Here is a 20,899-nt window from a genome sequence, read left to right on the forward strand (position 1 = left end):
TTTTCTAATGAGTACATCTATGACTCTACTTGTGGAGTTAATTGCTCCGAAAACTAAAACTAGCTATCTCCACAATTGAAATTGTAGATGACATAATAATTCTTCTAAATATTTGAATCAAATGTTGACTTTGATTCTTTTAGGAGATTACAGATTCGTTTAGATTATCTACTAAAGTAAGTTACTTTTCTTGCAATGTAAACATTCTTAGAGTGCCCTTATCATTAGTTTGAACTTAGACAATCGATGAGCTAATATTTGTTTGTCACAATTTTGCTATGCATGCAAAATATAAAAGATAGAAGCACAAAAGATATATCAGTGAAATGTAAAATTAACTTTATTTTTCATCGTTCAAATATATAGAAAATAGTTACATATTTACTACAATATGAGCACATTTCCAACATAAAATTTGAAACTAATAATAATAACACATATGTAATATGTATGAAATTAAAATAAAAATAGTTTAACTTAATCTTTATATACATAAATTTAGTGAGAGATAACATTTTATGTTAAAAGTTTATTTTTTAAGTTTATTTAAAAATTATTATTGATATAGTAGGAAAGAATTTGTTTATAAATATATTAAATACAAGTTGAATCCTAAATATAATACTAATAAAAAATAATTATTATTAAAGCATATATGGAGTAATAGTTCGCAAATAAAGTATAGTTAATATAATTGCAGTATACTAAAGGTTATATCAATGTATTGTTTATAAAATTTTATATAAGAAATATAATGTTAATTATTATATATGTTTATCAAAACAATACTTATCATATAAATTAGAGCTCTAATATATACGATATTAAAATAAAAAATTAGATTAAATTATAAGTTAAATGAAGTTTAAATACATAAATGCATCAGATTAAAATTACTATATGAATACAGTTAGTTATTATGGTGTTGTCATTAATCCTAAGTTGGTATCAAGTTAATTTGTGACACCATCTCAATAAACAATATTATTAATACTAGAAATCTTGTCACACATGTATGCGCATGGAAACCATGAATTTAGAACACAAATATGTGTTTAAGAATAACATCCAATAAATAATGAAACATATGGTTTGAAACTAATTAATCATAATAATTATAATAATTTGTGCATATTAAAATATGTATAAAAACATTAAATTAAAACTTTTGTTGAGTGATAAATTTAAGGTTTTCCTACAATTGCACGGGTTCAAATCCCACCGTATGATATTTTCTTGGTTTTTGTTAAAATAAAAAGACTAAAATACCCTAAAATAATATGACTTATTTTAATTACGGAAGGATATTTTATAATTTCCTAAGGTTAACTTGTGACACCAACTTAATCGAGATTTTATTAATAGTATATATATACAATTGATGAAGGTAATTAAGTGTGAATAAAAAATTAATATGTATAAATTTATTAAAATAAAACCTTAGATAAGTGGTAAATTTAAGGTTTTGCTAACCCAATTGACATGGATTCAAATTTCATCATATGCATATTATTATTGTTTTAGCTAAAAGATTAAAATACTCTCAAATAATATAATTTATTTTAAACACGAAGGAACATTAAAATAACTTCTCTAACTAAGTTAGGACCTGATTGATGGGTGACAACAACTTAATAAAATGTTTTATAAATAATATAAATAATTAAAATTTGCAATTTTGAAAAGGTAATATAATTTATTTTTACTTTTTGTTAATGAAAATATAATAATTTAAATATAATATCATTTAACATAAAATTAAACTTATTTTATTTATTACTAGATTATTACACACCCACTATGTAGATAAAAACAATGATATAATAAATTCATTAAAATTTATATAAAAATTAAATATGACTTTGGTTGAAATGGTTAAGTTAGAGATGAATGTTATAAAATCTTTTTAGGTTCAAATCTTGTTTTATATATATATATATATATATATATATATATATATATAGATTTTGTACGAAAAAAACAATAATGTCCTAAAAGTAATAATTATTGCTTTGTTAAAATCGACCTTTTAAGAACTTAACAACTGAGTTGATACTCGATTAAAAGACGACACCAATTCAATTAGACTTTTATAATAATATTGATATAAATTCATTTAATAAAAGTCTATTTATCTTATCGAGTAAATTTATTTTTCCAAATATTTTATTAAAATTAAATTTATTTTCCCAAATTTTATTAAAATTAAAATTCTTAAAATAGCAAATTCGGTAATATAATAAACAACAAAATTATACTAATCAATGTAAAAATTTTCCCAAACTTGTGCTTTAATATATATTATAGATATAGATTATATTTATTTCTAATTGAATTGATATCACGAGTCAATTAAGTATCAAATTAAATGTGAAATGACTAAAAGACATGCCTTTAACAAATTAAATTACATTATTATGAGAATGTTTATATAAAATCAATAAAATCTAAATATAGTAAGATTTGAGCGTAAGATATCATATTTCTTTTAAACATTTAATTTAACCATTTCAATCAAATCTTCATCTTATTTTTATATAAACTTTTAATAAATATTTTCACTTACATTATATATGTATTATAATCTAATATTACCGTTATTTTTACACTAATTGTAAATAAACGCACTGTTCATCCAAACTCACCCTAAGAAAATTATTATTTACTTGAGTGATATTAACTCTTATTCAAGTTAAACTACTCTAGCATAGGAGTTAAAAAAGGCTTAAACTCCATTTGTATGTATTTTCTGATTCTTGCCCAATCAAGAAAATCCAATTATATATAAGATGTTAAATCACCAATCATATAGGTTCCAATTGAACCGGATCTACTACCAATTCAGTCCAATTATTACATCATTGCTCACCATTGCACTTACTCGCTGTGGAGTTGAACCCATTAAACCAAATATTAACTAGAGAGATTGACCAAAGTAGCAAAAGCATTGATCTTGCTGATATGCATAAAAGTACTAGCATCGTATAGCATGTATATATAGAGATATCTACATAGAGAGCGAGAACAATCTAATATTTAGATAAAGAGATGGGCAAAATAGATAGTATAGACTAACCGACTTACACTACATTTTAGTTTGTACATCACCTGGACATACCTCAAGCATCTGTAAATTTGTAGTGATCATCAATGGTCGGGTAAACGAGGCCCTCAGATACAAGAAACTCTAAAGATTTCTTGTACAACCCAAAGTACACTCTTTGCTTACTGCTTATGGTTACAATCAAATTACTGTTTGCATTAATGAACCAAACAGTGAAAGAAACAGACCTGATTTTATCATATGACACATTTAGTTCTCGAGCCACAACAGAGGGTACCCCAGTCTCTGATGTACTGAAAACATAACTGAAACTTAACAATGCTTTGTCTAACACACAAAAACCAAATATCTATAACACCATTTCAACGATTAAAGGGAAAGAAAAAGAGTGGAATTACTTTACCCTCACAGTACTGATCAAAACAAATCACCCAAACTGCAAATAGTCAAATACAAGCCAATTTCTAAATGTGTAAAGACCTGAAATGCTGGACATATTTATCCCATAAGAGTCACTTGTTTATCATTAGGTTATGTCATCTAGATAAGTTATACTAGCTTATAAGATAATTTTGTGAACTTTTCCATTTTTAATGAAAAATAGGAGCCTGTTCAAATCTGCATGCTCATTAGAAGTTCAGTTTAATGCAATTCATTGGAAATTCAACCAAATCAAACAGGCTCACATAACACACTTGGTTTTAGACGATATCATAGGCAATTCACAGGCATGCGGGCTGACGCAAGTATTGTAAGACCCTTGAACTAACACCACAGATCTGTTCTTCGACAGTGTTATACTGGCCAGAAAACTACAAAAAAAAAAAAAAAAAAAGGGCTAGATAAGGATCAAGTAAATGAAGGAACTTAGCAAAGTATTCTACCACTATTTAGTTCCTTCACCTGGTTTGTCAGGTTAGTTTGGTAGCCATAGCCCTTTGTTGGGTTACCAAAATTTGAATTTGCCACTTCAGGCTGAGTGGTCATGCCACCATACATACAAAGTTGAGATAAGACAAATAGTTCCTAACAATAAAAACATAAATATTTACATTCAAATAAGCTGAAAGTGTCATTTCGCAAACTAGAGCCTCAACTCTTACCCTCAAATTGGTGTTGTACAAATGAACATATATACACTCAAAATGAAGTGGCTTGCAATCTCATTAAAATCAGTAACAGGCCTGAAAGCAACACCAAAGTTCAAAGACCAGAAGTCTATGTACAACATCCAAAAATTTGACATGAACATGACAATGGCAAAAGCAGAATCAAATAACAACTCAGATAGGAAAATTTCCATTCCTTTGAAATACAAGACTATTAACTAAATTTCAATATATATCATTCCATAATGTTCCTGATTTATTTGGTATAACTAGCACTATGGAGACTAACTGGAAGTATTGCCCTGTCTTACCCATGGGTTTAATACTAAAATAAATCTAATTTGTATTGATTTCCAAAAGTAGTCCTAAAATTATTCTAAAAAACCATGAAATATCATGAAATCCATTAATGAAGTCTACTCCAAACACCAAAATTTAAACCTAGCCAATGTGATTTTAAACTTTAGGCTTTAAAAAGTCTAACCACTGAACACACCCAATTGAGAGAAATAGAAGTGACAAAAGCATAGTCAGAGAATAGTAGACTTAGACAAAGAACTGAATTAGACCAGGACATTATGTGGTCTGATTAACTGTTAATGCTATTTAACTTTATATTGTTCCGATAAAAAAAAGTGAAAAGAAGAAACATAATGTAAGAATTCATACACACACAGAGATATGAGTGTGTGTAGAATACTTGTTCATGAATCCTACACAACACACATATATATATATATACACGTTTAGTAGCATAGAAAACTTAAACAGAATAACTAAAAGAAGAGGGAAAATTAACGCATTCAACCCATCCTGTGCTATCATCAACTCTAAAAGTACAATCTGAGACAGGATTGTCTATCTTGGATACCATCCCCACTAGCACAATCTAAAGACAAAAAACCAAAATTTCAAATTTCATAAACCATTTAGAAAAGTATTGATTATTTATGGAAAAGAAAACAGAGATCAAAGCCTACATTGTTGACATCAACACCATCAATGGAAATACCATATTCTCCACCTCTTGAGAGATCCTTCAACTGCTTCACTGTTCTGTAAGTGGCATTGAGCACCGTGCATCACTCTGAATAATTCAAAATAATAATGATAAACCTTTTTGGCTCAAGAGAACTATAGTGAAACAAGAACCAAATTTCACGTTAATATTTCAAGCAAAGGGGGGGAATACTAGAATTAGTTTGATTACTAGTTAACTACTAACTTTTGTTCTTTTCTTTTAAGTGCATTTTAATTGAAAAGTAATCATTTATATTTTAACCAGAATTCGAGTTACATTATCATCATATATGTTTTAATTTTAACAAATATTATGATTTAACTTCTTGATTATTTATCTTCTGAAACAAGTAACAAAAGCAGAGAAAAAAGACGAAATTAAATATGAAATAAATAACAAAATAAGAAATTGAAAGAAACCTCAACATAAACCAGAAAAAATTAGCCTATACTTATATTAGATCAATGTTAGTTTCATAAACAATTAATTGAAAAAAGAAAAACAAGAAAAACTGGAGAGGATAGACAAAAGAATAATGCCAAAAAATATATGATAAAATATACTTTGGAGGAGGAGGAGGGACGATCGGGGATGGTCTCAGTGGATTGAGAAGGCATGAATCCGCCCCCGGAAAAGGCCGCGTTTCCATGAAATTCGTTCTTCTCCATCATAGCTTCTTCCGCTTGTTATTAGAATTGTTTGTAGTTTTTCTTTTTCTTTTTTCAACAGAATACACCTTGGGGCTCCCGGGCCGTGTCATTTTATTTCCCCCTCTACTTTTAGACAAATTATTTTGTGATCCTTCCTACCACATCAGATTTTTTTAATTATTTAATAATATTTTAGTAATTTTTCTAAGTTATTAATATACAAATTTGGTAACTTCTTAACTTTGAATTTTGAATTTTAAACGCTAAATTTCAAATCCGAAATTCGAGTTCGGGATTTAGAGTTTAAGGTTAAAAATTATCAAAATTATGTGTTAATTACATGAAAAAATTTATTAAAATGTCATTAAATAATTGGAAATAGATCATGAATGATGTGGTGAGATTTTAACTCAGGTTTTAATATATCAAAATATACAAGTTATATATACACTCATTACTTACTTAGGATTAAGTAAATTATATCATGAATGGCATAAATAAATAAATTTATAAACGAATTCAGGATGAATCTAACTCGAGTCTTGTCTAATCTATTGTCAATTTAGACAATCACAATTTTTGGGGGGCCATCTATTCCAATACCCAAGGCAAGATATTTCTCTAATTGAACTTAACAGACAACATAATAATCCTTTAAATCAATTTGCTCAATTTTATATCTTTAGACTACAAGCTATTAAGATTTACCTACTAATATAAATTGTCTTCTCGCATCATGATCCGACACATTCTACAATTTGATATTAATTAAACGTTAAATAATCATTAAGTCAATATTTGTTTATACATTTTGCTTTGAGGACAAATAAGAAATAATAATTTAAACATGATATACTTTTAAATCACTAGTAATAATTTGTTGATAGATTAATTATAATCTTAATTATTTTTATTCAGGATGTTTAAATCACGGGTGTGACTTTATAGGATCCTATAACATTAACGATAATATCAAAATAATTTCAAAATTAAAAACAGTGACATCTAATAATGAATCATTGCTACTAAAGTTGTAAGAAGTAATAATTCAACATAACATTTATGTAATAATATAATCATATAGTATATCTTTTATTTGTGATATTTGGATTGAACACAAGTTATGGAGCAATTACACTTGTATAGTCCAACTTTTGTTTCTTGAATCCCGAGTAGGCTAAGATGAAGAAATGAGTTTGATATGCATCATCATGCATTTCTACTCTCACCTGATTAAGGAGAAACGAAATATACTCCCATTATGTAGGAGAGACAAGTCTTATCTTGAGCATTCATATTTCACTACATAGATTGTGGTATACCCAATATTAGTCTCTATAGTACAACCATTTACGGAAGACATTTGACTGTATCAAAGCATACAAGTGACAATGTTAAAACTATGATAATCTAAAATCTAAGAATTATACATATAATTCTCACTATAAGAAATGGTGTGACTATTACATGATCATCTAAGAAGTATTCTCATTATGGGTCAATCCAATATATAATTCTCTAACATATACTTATGTGTTGACTTGATATCACATATCTGTAACATCTCATCACTAATCAAGCATATATTAATTTCAATATACTATTATTGTCCAAACTCGTAATAATACTTGATTAATGATATTTAAGAACAATCATATTATTTGTAGGATTTTATTATTAAACAGTTCATTTAACACAGAAATAAAAAGACTAAAAATAATAATGACAATATCTTTATTAATAAATTAGGTAAATAAATATGTGATTACAATTATCTTATAGTTGGTTTTTCAGCATACTTCAACTCAAAGTCGGAAGTTTTTTTATTGAAAACCTTGATAAGCTATGCCTGTATATACGAAGCAGTGTAAAAGGTCCTTATGCTCAACAGTTCGTGAAACAGAAACCATCTATATACACAAGGTTAATGACTTGTGAGACTGCAAAGGAAGCATGGGATAAGCTTAAGAGAGAGTACCAATGAATTGGCAAAACAAAGTAAATTAAAGTATTGAATTTGTAGAAAGAGTTCGAGGTTTTAGATTTGGGTGGAAAAGCACTTTTTCATTACAGTTTTAACCCCAAAAGTTAATTGTTGCTTCTACGGTGAGAAAGCACTTTTGACTTCCCAAACGCAACAAAGAACCAGCCTTACTAATATTGATCAATACAAACTGAATTGATACAACTGGTATCTGTAGATCATAGACAGATAAAAGGGGACCCTGGCTTTTGAAGTGATTACTTGGCCTATACATCAAAATGTTTGAATCTAATGCATTATAAATCAACAGAAACAAGCTTGATAACCTGAATAACACCTTACCTAAGAGTGTAAAACAAATATACTACATTACTTAAAAGAACTCCAATATACAAAGTTGGACTGTCAATACGGCACTTCAGCTAGTCAAATTACGGTTCAGCAGCCAGTTGTTTCATCCTTTCTGCCATATGCATACTCGTTGTCAGTTGGCACATATCAGCAACCGGACCTCAGGGGAGTTACACTCTTATTTGCACCCTTTCTGCCCTTTGTGTTTGTTCTGAAATCCATCTCTCCAAGTAAAGGATGCTTCTCTGCCATCACCTTGTATGGTTTTGGCTGCGGCAAATTGTTGTTAGCTGCGTGTGGACACTGTTTCGGGAAGTTGGGACATCATGATTATGTTTTCCCTCGTATGTTGTTATGACAGCTCTCGGATCCATGGAAGCTCTTTCCACATGTTTCCGAACATTGCATCCTTCATTCGTGCATTTGTAGTAGCTCCTGTTGGAATAACTTAGATGTATCAGAAATGAAACCGAAACATTAAACTACTTGTGATTGAAATATAGAGCTCAAAAAGCAAAACAAATAGCACCAGATGTTTAAGTAGATCATCAACTGTGACCGAGAAAGTCCGATTAATGTAGGTCACAATCATTAGCAGTCCTATCTGTGTATGCATAGTATTAAAATGATCCATGAAAATAGATCATACTGCTTTGAAGATAAATTCTAAGATGTCAGTTTGCCATTGTAATGCACTCAAAGGTTCAAACCAATGCTAAACACCATTTTTTCAACTGGTTCATATCCCCAAACCCGTGTCTCCACATGTGCCAAACACAGGTGTCAAACAAGGGTACTTGAAGAATGACGAGTCAGAGCAGCCTAGAATAGAACCATAGATAAAGAAAATTATATGATAGTCCATTGTACCTTGGATGAGGATTCCCTTTGACAACTTTCTGACCATATTTGCGCCACCGATAGCCATCATCTAAGAGTTCAACTTCACTTCTCGTTTGCACAACAATTTTCGGTTCCGTGACTGTCTTATGTGAGAAGGCTATCGCAGCTTCCGTAGCAGCATTCCTGCAGTCAAAAGCACACTGCACTAAGAACTATCGATGGTAAAGATACATAAATTTACATGATCAGTTACATTTGATTTGAAACTCACCTTTTTTTCGGATTCGGTTCATCATTATTATCTCTTTCGTCTCTACCCTCCTCGTCACAATGTTCCTCATTCTCACTTGATCCAGGTAATTCTGCAGCTTCAGTAGATTCATGATTTTTCCCAGGTATCGAACACACTGGTACTACAGCATTTAACTTGTTCAAGTTTCCGGTTAAACCCTGAGAACCTAGTTCAGGAGCCTGTGAATTTGCATTTCCGTCGCTACTGCCCATCCCTTGTTTATTTGGTGGAGGCTTTTCATGATCGTGTGCACCTTTGTATAGAATCTCAGTTATTAGGCCATCTGTAGATCGCTCAACCTTCTTCTTGACAGGGCATTTCAAATGCGTACATTTATAGTAGCTTCTCGAATATTCACAGCCTTTAAATGGCTTCTGTCCATACTTACGCCAGTTGTAGCCATCTTCAGCAGGTTTATCCACAGCAACAGAAAGCTGATTTTTACTATCAAATTGAGAAGCTTCAGCGTACTCCATTGTTGAACTCTGAAGGCCAGAAGCTGAAGGAGCCATCTGAGATGAAGTTTCTTCATGATTTAAGGATTGTGCTATGGCAGCTTGAGCTGTAACCTGCGCCAATGCTTGCTGGTGGGATATTCCGAAGGGACTCTGCACAAGTTATGGAACAAAAATTGAACCCTAAACCATAACTAAAAGAACATCATTGAACTCAATTTACCTGTGGAGAAAGGCAATAAGAGGCAGGAGAATTAAGCAAGCCAGAAGGGCTTAGCCCAGGAGGTACAGTGAACAAAGCAGAGTTAGGAACACCAAAGTTCAAAGGTTCAGATCCTTTTTCACCTCCATCTTTAAAACACACATCCATAAATGAACCATCCATTGAATTGTAAGGTAATCTAGATCCAGGTGAAGCCATAGCACCGGCTAATAGCTGAGAGAAAGACCTATTCTCTGTTGAGTCCTGGTTGGAGAAAAAAGCTGAAACCAGTGTCATAGGTCCTGGGCTTAGCCCTGAACCATTTGAAAACGAACTGTCCATGGCTGGTGTTGGTGGCAAAGTTATTGTTGGACTTGTTGGAGCTGAAAGCTTTGAGCTTGTTCCTTGCTCTGCCATTTTTCCCACTATTTCCCTCTGTTTCTTTCCCCTGTTTCCTCACTTCATATATCAAAGAGAAATTTTTTTAAATGAAAGATTGTATTTTCGCTTTCTTTGTTTCTCAGATTCTTAATTTTGTCGTTTTTGTCTGTGTAAATGCGATAGTTTCTTCTGATAGTTTCCGAGCAGAAGGCCTCAACATTACAAATGAAAATGACCATTTTCTTAATAAAAAATAAAAAAGGAATAACTACACTGCAGGTCAACCCATCGAAACTTAGGTTATTTTTCTGATCATCAAAATTACAAAATCATCACCTAATTAATGTAATTAATGTATTTGTAGGGGGAGAGTATTCGGTCTTTTGGTCATTTTCTTATTAAACTGACTCAACCGAGAATTAAAGATAAAAAATATACATAATTGGGTTGAGATCAGTTCAATTGGTTAATTAAATTAACTGACTTTAATTATTGAGTTAGGTTATTGAACTTGAATAATATTTACTTATTTTATAAATTAAAAATATATTTTAAATAATTAAAAATATATTAAATTAAGTCAATCTTTTGATTGAGTCAATTTGAAATTTCAAAATTAATTACCCATAAAAAAAACAACAACAACAAAATCAAACCCATAATGAAAATTACTCTCTCCTATGTGTTTGTATTTTTTTGTCTAATTCTATTAACTACAGTGACAATTCTAAAATTAGTATAATAATAAATTTAACAATTAATATATATTTTTCAATTTGATCATGATTATAAAAAATTAACCCTCAACATTTATGCATTATCTCAATTTGACCTAATTCTAATAAAATTACAAAATCCATCTCTAAAAAATTTTAAAAAGTCAAATGAAAAATACATAAAATCTAAAATTTCAAAATATATATATATAATTTCTAAAATCCAAACTTTCCCTAGGAAAAATTAAAAATATACTTTTAGATTTTTAAAATCTCATTAAATACTAATAAAACTTAAAGTGACTAATTTCTTGTAGTTTAACTTGGTAGGTTTCAATTAAACCATGTTTTAGCTATTTTTGATGAAAAACAGGGTAGAAAACAAAGCTTTTAAAAGCAGGTGCTTTACAAATTACATGAACAAGCTATTAATATTCATACATGGCTGCATGGAAAACAAATACTAGTTGATGCTTGGTAGTTTTTATTACCATACTCAACATAAAATATGAAATCATTGCTGTCCTATTTTCTTAATCCTTATTAATCTTAGATTAAATCTCTTCTTCACTTCATAATTGTAAAAGTAATCAGTTTGCTTCTTGTTCAAACTGATATCTAATCTGATGTCTAGGCACGAGTTGAAACAATATAGTGAAGAAAGGCAGAAAAGTAAAGAGAGTAAAAAGAGAGATAAACACATAAAGTTTAAAAACGTAGTTCGAAAACAATCCTATTGTGTGGAGTCTCACTCAGTGAATGATTTATTTAATAATTGATCCAGTAACTTATAGGTTAAAGCTTAATCTGTAACGACTCGATTTTTAGTGGTACTAGAAAATGCGGTTTCGGAACCTCATTCCATAAAAAGAATCTGTAAATATTAAATATGAATAATTACGAAGCTTATATAAAAATATATTAAATATTGGTATAGTAATTTTGTTGAATTAATAGTTAATTATGGCCTAAGGATTAATCGTAAAGTCCAATTACTATAAATTTTTAATTGATCAAAGACTTGAGGCCTTAAATAGAAATTAAATAAAGGTCTAAAATGGTAATTAAACCATTTTTAATTATATAATAGTGGATGATGATGAAGGATTCTACTAAGATTGATTAATGTTGTATTAAGTTAATTAAACTATGTTAAAATTAGTTAAGTTAAATTAATTAGGTTTTAATATAACTGTTAAATATGACTCCTATTTTCAGTCAAATCTGAGAAATAATCTTTTAGTTAAACTCTGTTTACTTGTTTCAATGAAATACTGATTAGTTTAGATTATTTTATTATTATTTGACCTATGAATTTAGCCTATAAACAGGCTCTTTTACAACCTTAGAAAAATACACCCATTAAAGATTAGAACTCATAACACATTTAGAGAATTTTGTGTTTACGTTTTGTGGGTTCTTTGTTTTTGGGTTTTCGGAGTTTAGTTTTTATCTCCATCTTTTGTACTATTCGTTTTTTTACCATTATAGTAAAATTACCTTTACCTGTGGTTTTTTATCCTCTTTGGAGGGGTTTTTCCACGTTAAATTTGTATGTTCAATTTCTCAATTTATTCTGTTATTTTCTTGTTCGTTGCTTAATTGGGTCGAAATCCTAACAAGTGGTATCAGAGCTAGTTTAATTTTCATAAATCAGCCCGTTCAGAGATGGCAACAACAAGGTTTGAAATTGAGAAGTTCGATGGTGAGACAAATTTCAATCTGTGGCAAGTTCAGATGATGGCAATTCTAGTTCAATCAGGCTTAAAAAAGGTTGTTACCGGGAAAAATCCTGAGAATCTAAATAAAATAGAATGGGAAGAGCTTGATAAAAAGGCTTTGTCTGCAATCCAGTTGTGCCTGGCGAATACGGTATTGCAGGAGGTATTGATGGAGAAGACCTCATCCGCCTTGTGGAAAATGTTAGAAACTCTTTATGCGACTAAGTCTCTAGCTAATCGTTTAGTGTTGAAACAAAGTCTATTTACGTTTCGCATGAACGAATGTGAGCTTCTTAGAGATCACATCGGTCAATTTATTACTCTTTTAAATGATTTAAAGAATGTTGAGGTTCATATTGACGATGAAGATCAGGCTATGCTATTATTGTGCTCTTTACCCCTTTCATATAAGTCTTGTAGGGAGACCCTGATTTATGGCAGAGACAAACTCTTGTTCAAAGATGTGAAGAGTCATTTGTTGAGTAGAGACAAACTCGACAATGAGCTTCATTTGGATAGCAAGACAAATAGGCAAGTTTCCGTTTTGGTAGCATCAAAGTAACGAGATAAAATGTGTCGCTATTGTAAAAAGTTAGGTCACGTCAAAGCAAATTGTTATAAACTGCGAAATAAAAAAGCTGCTGAGAGTAACGAGGAAGATGTAGCTGGTGCTAATTTGGCCGATGAAAATGGTGATGATTTCTTGTTAGTGTCAACAAGCGATAACACCAAGCTCACGTCCGAGTGGATCCTAGATTCAGGATGTTCTTTCCACATGTGTCCCAATAGAGAATGGTTCTCCACATATAGTTCGATTGAAGGTGGAGTTGTGCGCATGGGAAATGATTCATCTAGTAAAGTAATTGGTATTGGTACTGTTAAAATTAAGATGCACGATGGGATGATTAGGACACTCTCAGATGTCAAGTATGTACCTGATTTACGAAAGAATCTCATCTCCTTAAGTATTTTAGACTTGAAAGGATGCAAAATCAACATCTAGTCGAGCAGCATTAAAGTATCTCGTGGAGCTCTCATTTTGTTAAAAGGTAAAAGAACCGACAGTCTTTATATTTTGGAAGGTTATACAGTGACCGGTGAAATAGGATGTCCCTCGTCCGTTACAGAGTTGAAGTCAACTTGTTTGGAGCGAAGGCAACTTGGTCATAGGAGGGAAAAAGGTATGACTGTTTCGTTGAAGAGAGGTTCTCTTTTGGATGAAGGTTTTGAAAAGTTAGGGCACTGTGTTCATGAAAATCAGACCCGGGTTAGTTTTGGTTTGGCAGTGTACAAGTCGAAGGCTAGAAGTCTTCCAGTTTCTAAGCAAAAATTCGACTCAGTTAATTCCTTGCATAGTTCAAGATAGGCTCGTGGCGGGCTTTGGCAAAGATGGCGTTGTGAAAATATGAGTCAAGGTGGAGATTTGTTAAATATGACTCTTATTTTCAGTCAAATTAGAGAAATAATCTTTCAGTTAAACTCTGTTTACTTGTTTCAATCAAATACTGATTAGTTTAGATTATTTTATTATTATTTGACCTATGAATTTAGCCTATAAATAGGCTCTTTTACAACCTTAGAAAAATACACCCATTAGAGATTAGAACTCATAACACATTTAGAGAATTTTGTGTTTACGTTTTGTGGGTTCTTTGTTTTCGGGGTTTAGTTTTTATCTCCATCTTTTGTACTCTTCGTTCTTTTGCCATTATAGTAAAATTATCTTTGCCTGTGGTTTTTTATCCTCTTTGGAGGGGTTTTTCCACGTTAAGTTTGTATGTTCAATTTCTCAATTTATTCCACTATTTTCTTGTTCGTTGCTTAATCGGGTCGAAATCCTAACAATAACTATAAATATGTTAAATTAGTGGAAAGATGTCATCTTCATCTTTCACCATTCTCCATTGTCGTAACTCGAAAACCAAGGAAAATGTTGAAACATTAGGCCAGTAGGTAATTTCATGTTTTTTTTATAATTTTTATAGGTTTGAGTTTGAGGTCATGAGAGCTTGATTTAGCTAGCTTATATACCAATTTGTAGAACTGTTAAAGTTTTAAAAAGTTTTCATTGTTGATTTCTTGAAGAATTAGGCTCGAAATTGATAGATTTTAAGCTAAGAATAAGAAAAGGACTAGATTTTAAGTTATTTTAACTTGTTTGTCAACTCTGTTGCATTAGGGACCAAATTGAATAAATATAAAATTAATACTTTTGGGCTTTTAACTCAATACTTTATAATTTGATCCAACCTATTTTTTTCTATTTTTCAATATAAACTTATCAATATATTTCTAATTAAATTAGAATCATGACAATTTTACGATAAAAAAATCTATGAAAAAATATATTTATGTATCCATATTCAACGATTCACTATGATCAAATAATATATTTCTATTTTCAAATTTTATTTAATTCAAAAATTCATTTCAATGTCTTTAATATTAATCGTATATTCTAGTAGGACATGGTCTTTAATAATTAAAGATATTCTTTAGTTTAAATTTTATTATAAAAATATAGATTACTAACTTTTGCATTTTAATGTTTAATTAATGGTAAATTTAAACTTGCAAGCCAATGAAAAACAAGCATGCACAAAAAGGGAAAAATGGTAAAGAATGGATGTACCACCATATCTCCTATACTATACTTTGGATTACATTTTAGTTCCTTTATTGAAAAAAAACCAAATTAACCCCATATATTGGATGGGTGAGCAAAATAGTCCATCCGTTAAAATTTGGGGTATATATATAATGTATAATAACAAATTTAAGCCTTAACCTTTACACAATTATTTAATTTGACTTCTACTTTTTATTGGAAACAAATTAGAATTTTTTAAACTAATAAGGTTAAAAGGGTTAAAAAGGCTTTAATAACAAATTTAAAAAAAAATTAAACCCTTTTAAAATTAAAATTTATTAAAAAATCATAAAATTTATAAAGAAAATTTATTAAAAAAGTTATAAGAAATTTAGATTTATAATTTTTTTATTAAAAAATAACAATACCAAGCCGTTAAAAGAATACATTTCAAATTTGTTAGCCTTATAAATCTCAAACTTTTCTAGTTTACTTCCAATAAAGGAGTCAAATTGAATAAATGTGTAAAAGTTGAGGGCTAATTTTGTTATTATGCTTTTTATATAAAAACCCAAACAAACATTTGATGGTACACTTTTAACGAAGGAACTATTTTATTCACTCATCTAACATATAGGAATTAATTTATCATTTTTTCAATAGAAAAACTAAAATGGCTTTTGTGTTACAATGTTATTTCAACCCAAATAAAATGTTTAATCAATACATTTACAGTAAAAGATGTTTCTTTTATTTGCTCTGTTAAAATGCTAGAAATGTTGCAGTGACTAAGCTTTTTAAAAAATTGAACATCTTAGATCCTCCATACAAAGACATGTTAATTATTCATCCAATGTCATAAGTGTAGGGATTTGACCATTATCGGAGAAGTCGATCTTGTTCAACCTCAAACAACACAACACTTGCTCTGGCAATTCTTCTTGTTTTTGTGCCTGCTGATCATCATCATATGTCAAACAACAATGGATTTAGACTACAAAACAAGATCAGATTATTATTATTTTGTTACCTGGATGGTTAAACCGAGATCAAGTGTTCCATTCTTCAAACGATCTCGAAACGATTCAAGTCCTTTCCTTGATATGAAACTGAAGCGATGTATGTCTAAATCAATCTCGAAATAATTCGAGCCCTACAATCATAAACACAATCAACAACCTTCTACCTCATTTATGGTGCCACGATTCAGATACAAGTATCGAATATACCGATATATATATATATATATATCTAATACATGTAGGGATGTCGCGACGTCTCTTCTTTTGTGTTGCAACTTCACTTACTGTTTCAGCACGAAATCTCTAATCACTTTTGAAGATTCATGAATGTGTTCATGGACACGAATTGAACCAGCATATATCCCATTAATGCATTCTAAATATCAATATTGTGTTTATTCTAGATTTTAGATATTTTGGTGATTTTGGTGTTGGACTAGTTAAGGTATTTCGTGCAATGAATGAAGTAGTCTAAATTGCTTCGGATTTGGCGACTAAATCAAGTGTGGGGTGTGATATTTAGTGGCATCCTTTCATGCCAAGTATAATTGTGAGAAGAGTAAGAACGTAGTACCGTCAAGACAAAGGATGACATGTCCTTTAAAACATACCGTAGAGTCACGATTGCTTTCGTAAACATGCTTAGAATCGAAACGTGTTTCAAAAACGTTTTACAAACCCTTTTAATTAGGTTTATTTCTATTGGGCCCTTATAAATGCTTTAAAATTTTGTTTGTATCGAAATGAAATGTATGATTGAATTGGATTCATGCACTTGGATTCAGCGACCGAATTAGGTGCGTGGTGTCACACGAGTATCAAGTATTTCAAGGAAAATGGAGTGTAGAAGACGAAATACCTTAAAAAATTTGTGTTGAGGGCGAGAGAGAACTGGTTTTTCATTATAAGCATTGACAAGTTTCTTTTCCGTAGAATTCAAATTGAGATCATCAGGATTAACCAACCCGGCCATGATCTTCAACCTTTCTCTGAAAAGAACGTTGGAATCTTTCGTAAACCCTTTCACTTTCTCCACTTCATCATCAATAAATTTCTGAACCATATTCAAAAACTTCTTAGAAGATGATACCCTCGTGTCTTTATCAATATTACATAAATTCGATAAAGTTACCTTAATGTTTTCCAAACATTGAGGAGAGATGTTATTGTCGAAATCCTCAGAAACTTTGAAGTAAAGAACAAGGCTCATTCCTTCACCGTCGCCATCGCCGAGGAACATTGCAGCGGGATAAGTCGGCAACTGCGAAAGCATACATAATAAGTGCGATATTGATATAAGAAAGCAGGATAAAATGGAGTCAAACCCATTCCAAAACATACTTGAATGTTTACAATTAGAAGAGGAGGGATTTTCCCATTTGGTTTGAAATGAGGAAGCTCTACATGTTGAGCAATGTGATTTATCTTTCTTGGGCATATGAATAAATCAACACCTATGGGAGTATATGGGGAGAAATCGGATGCAGGACACTTCCTTTTATCTCTGTATGCCAAATAAATCATAAGCATATCAGAAAAAATGAAGAACCCAAGCAACATAGATAAGAGTCATCGTACTGAAAATAGGTCTCGCCACGAAGTTGAAACTTTGAAGATGGAATCTGAGACCAACAGCCTCTATTTGCTTTCTCATCCTTGCTGCATGGAATTGCATATCCTGCTCTTGGAAGATATAAAAATTGTTTCGATGAATCTGCATATGCAGATGTGAGTATTAGATACAGATGAGTATGCTGAAACATGAAAAGAACTTACATTCTTCTGCATCACATGAAGTCCTCTTAACAGAAAGCCGATAAACGGTAGATTTTCGTCTTTGAGATTGGGAAGCCATATGAGTTGCCAAAATCTTCTCATTGAAATTGATAGAAGGAAGCATTTTACAAAAGCCAGATCGCCTTTCATCTTTCACACTTTTAAAGCTTCCATGAGAACAATCCAATAGCTTCTTCTTCTTCCAGTCATCGGCCTCCTTTCCAAAGCGCGAAAGCTCATGACCATGGCTACTCATGGTTGAAAACCGAGCGTTGGATTCTCTCGTTTCTTCTTTGCTCAATCTACCACCGTCAATTTTCAGGTAACTTTCATGGTATTGTTCGTATTTGCACTTGCCTTCCACGAAGCATGATGAAGCTCCGTATTGAAGTACTTGAGCGCTTGATATATTCCCAATTGCAGTGCCCATTGTTGGAAAACCATCTAAAATAAAAAGGTTACCTCATAGTCATATATTCCCTATGCTACTCAAACATATAGAGAGAGGTGAAATCTGCTTGTTACCTCCATAAACACTGATGAATTCCTCATCTGATTCCGATTCCATAATACTAACTGAATCAAACCAAGTATCCTCATGGCAAGATACTGCAAAGTACCATACTTCTTTTCGTCAATCATCTTTTCCAAATACGATGTTTGAATCAAATTTCATTTTTATCAACTTAAAAGTTTATTTTTGTTCATGTATTAAGCTAAATAAATTAACTGAGCACTAGTAAAGCTTCTCCAGTTTGTTTATGTTGATGAACAATCTTGTTTAATAAATCAGTTAAAATTTATTTATTGTTCTATTAGTTTATATATAATTTTAAACTTTAATGACCATAAACTAGACACAAACAAACTTAAAAATAAGCAAATGAACATATTAAAGATTCGTTCCATTCAATTTGATTCATTTACAACCCTAATGATAGTGCTCAATTTGGCCACTAATTTTTTAAAATCAAACTCGAATAGCATGCATATGAACTCTTAATATAAATAGAAGTTAGGTACCTTTGGCATCCATTTGGCTAAGATGCCATTGCAATTGGGTTAAATGGAATGTAGAGTTGGAAACCTCAGATCTTCTACAAGTAGTGGTTGCACCCTTCTCGAAATCCATACGAACATATTCGCTAACAGCTATATCTGTTACACAACCATTGCTTTTCCTTTTCTTGCTTCCATCGGAGACCGAACCGGAAAGCTTCCCACGACATTTCTTTGACCATGGGCGGTTTCTTTTTTGTGTCGTAATTCTTTTATCCGATGTTGATACGCAACTCCCCATTAAAACAGCTTTATTGCACAACACTGTTAACACCAAATTATTGTCTTAATTTTTGAAAAAAATTAATTAAAACAATGTGAAATGAATAATATAAGAAAAAACGGAAAACATAACGAAGAAAAAAACAGAGAAAAACCGAGAAAAGTAAACAAAAATGGATCAAAATAAAATAAAAAAATAGGATACCTTTAGAACAAATAAACCCCTAGAAAAGACCCCAGCCTTTTATTAGCAGTGGGGTCTATTTCTAAGAGTATGTAGACGAGAAGGAAACAAAAGATAAAAGCAAGAATATGTCAAAGCATCAAGATTGGGTCATATAGGAGTACATTCGTAAATCATAAGCAGTAAAGCTGCAATTGTTTAAACAAAAAAAATTTCTTTGGTGGGGGAGTGGGCGTTTCAGAGAAGTAAAAGTGAGAGGAGAGTATTTAAAGGCTAAAACCAATTAACGGATTTTTTTCCTCCTAGAATTTAGCTTTCTTCTTGCAAAATTTGTTTATTGGGTGGGTGGTTTACTATTTTTGGAACAAAGATTTAGAGCTTTCTGTCTTGTCTGAAGGTGCCACCTTAGTTTTTCCGGTGGAGCATTTGTTGTTCGGTTGAATACTCCGATTTCGTTGGATCATGATTAGGTAATAATAATTTATAATATTTGATTTCTTTATTTTTAAGGAGTAAATGTAAAAGTCGTTAGTTTTTTTATTGTTTTTGTTTTGCCGACCGTATTAGTTTTCGGGTTAGTTATAGACTACATTTTTTTTTCTCTATCTTCTCTTTTTTTTTTTTCATTCACAATGTTTTCTCTCTTTTTAATTTACGGAGATTTATTTTATAAGTATCATTATTATCTTTAAAAATTATGATAGACAGATGATGATACTTATTATTATTGAAACGCTACCGAACACTAGTAATTTCTTTTAGAAAGTGAGTATGTTTTAAAAGTATTTCAGAATAATAAATGATTTCATGAATCGGTTTGGACCCATGTTACCGTAAGTTTTATATTTTTTTTGTTTTTTTCATTGTTTAATAAGTCTCACTTTTAGAAGTTTTTGTCTACTATTGTAATACATTTTTTTGTCTTGCTTTTACGAGTGATTTTAATGCTAGTTTTGTCGCCGTCCTTTCTAGTTTGGTAGATGCTCAATTCCTTTTCCAATTTATGCCTACCGCTTTGGACCATCAAGAGTTGTTTTCCTTATTGTAATCACTCTAAATATATTGTGTTTGAGTTGAAACAGAGCTAATTGTCAACGCATTATAATATTCTATTTATACTAAGGCTGAAGCTATTATTGTGTTGATGGAGTTTGTCATTTACTGCTTATAACAGGTGTTTATTATTTATTAATATTTTTATTTTATTTGCATTAATATCAAATGTATATAAATATTATAGCCTTAATGGTTCAAAGT

The 20,899-nt window shown here is 30.8% G+C and overlaps 1 protein-coding gene, 1 long non-coding RNA gene and 1 pseudogene across 2 annotated transcripts; all 3 read right to left on the reverse strand.

Moving 5' to 3' along the window:
• Nucleotides 1-4,749: 4,749 nt before the first annotated feature.
• LOC108485925 (uncharacterized) lies at nt 4,750-5,983 on the reverse strand. The gene is made up of 2 exons (XR_001871380.2): nt 5,758-5,983; nt 4,750-5,260 (listed from the first exon to the last, which is right to left on the reverse strand). It is a non-coding gene; the product is annotated as an uncharacterized LOC108485925 (long non-coding RNA).
• A 1,979-nt stretch (nt 5,984-7,962) lies between these two features.
• Nucleotides 7,963-10,645, reverse strand: LOC108481772 (probable WRKY transcription factor 4; annotated as a pseudogene).
• Nucleotides 10,646-16,057: 5,412 nt separating this feature from the next.
• On the reverse strand, nt 16,058-20,032 carry LOC108480107 (uncharacterized). Its single transcript, XM_053031173.1, has 10 exons — nt 19,664-20,032; nt 19,201-19,500; nt 18,703-18,786; nt 18,178-18,621; nt 17,980-18,115; nt 17,743-17,905; nt 17,534-17,662; nt 17,261-17,455; nt 16,410-16,532; nt 16,058-16,332 (listed from the first exon to the last, which is right to left on the reverse strand). The coding sequence occupies exons 2-10, from the start codon at nt 19,475-19,477 to the stop codon at nt 16,222-16,224; spliced, it is 1,662 nt and encodes a 553-aa protein (XP_052887133.1). The 5' UTR covers nt 19,478-19,500; nt 19,664-20,032; the 3' UTR covers nt 16,058-16,221.
• Between the last annotated feature and the right edge of the window lie 867 nt (nt 20,033-20,899).

Source organism: Gossypium arboreum, chromosome 7 (genome assembly GCF_025698485.1).
Source record: "Gossypium arboreum isolate Shixiya-1 chromosome 7, ASM2569848v2, whole genome shotgun sequence".
NCBI classification, from domain to species: domain Eukaryota; kingdom Viridiplantae; phylum Streptophyta; class Magnoliopsida; order Malvales; family Malvaceae; genus Gossypium; species Gossypium arboreum.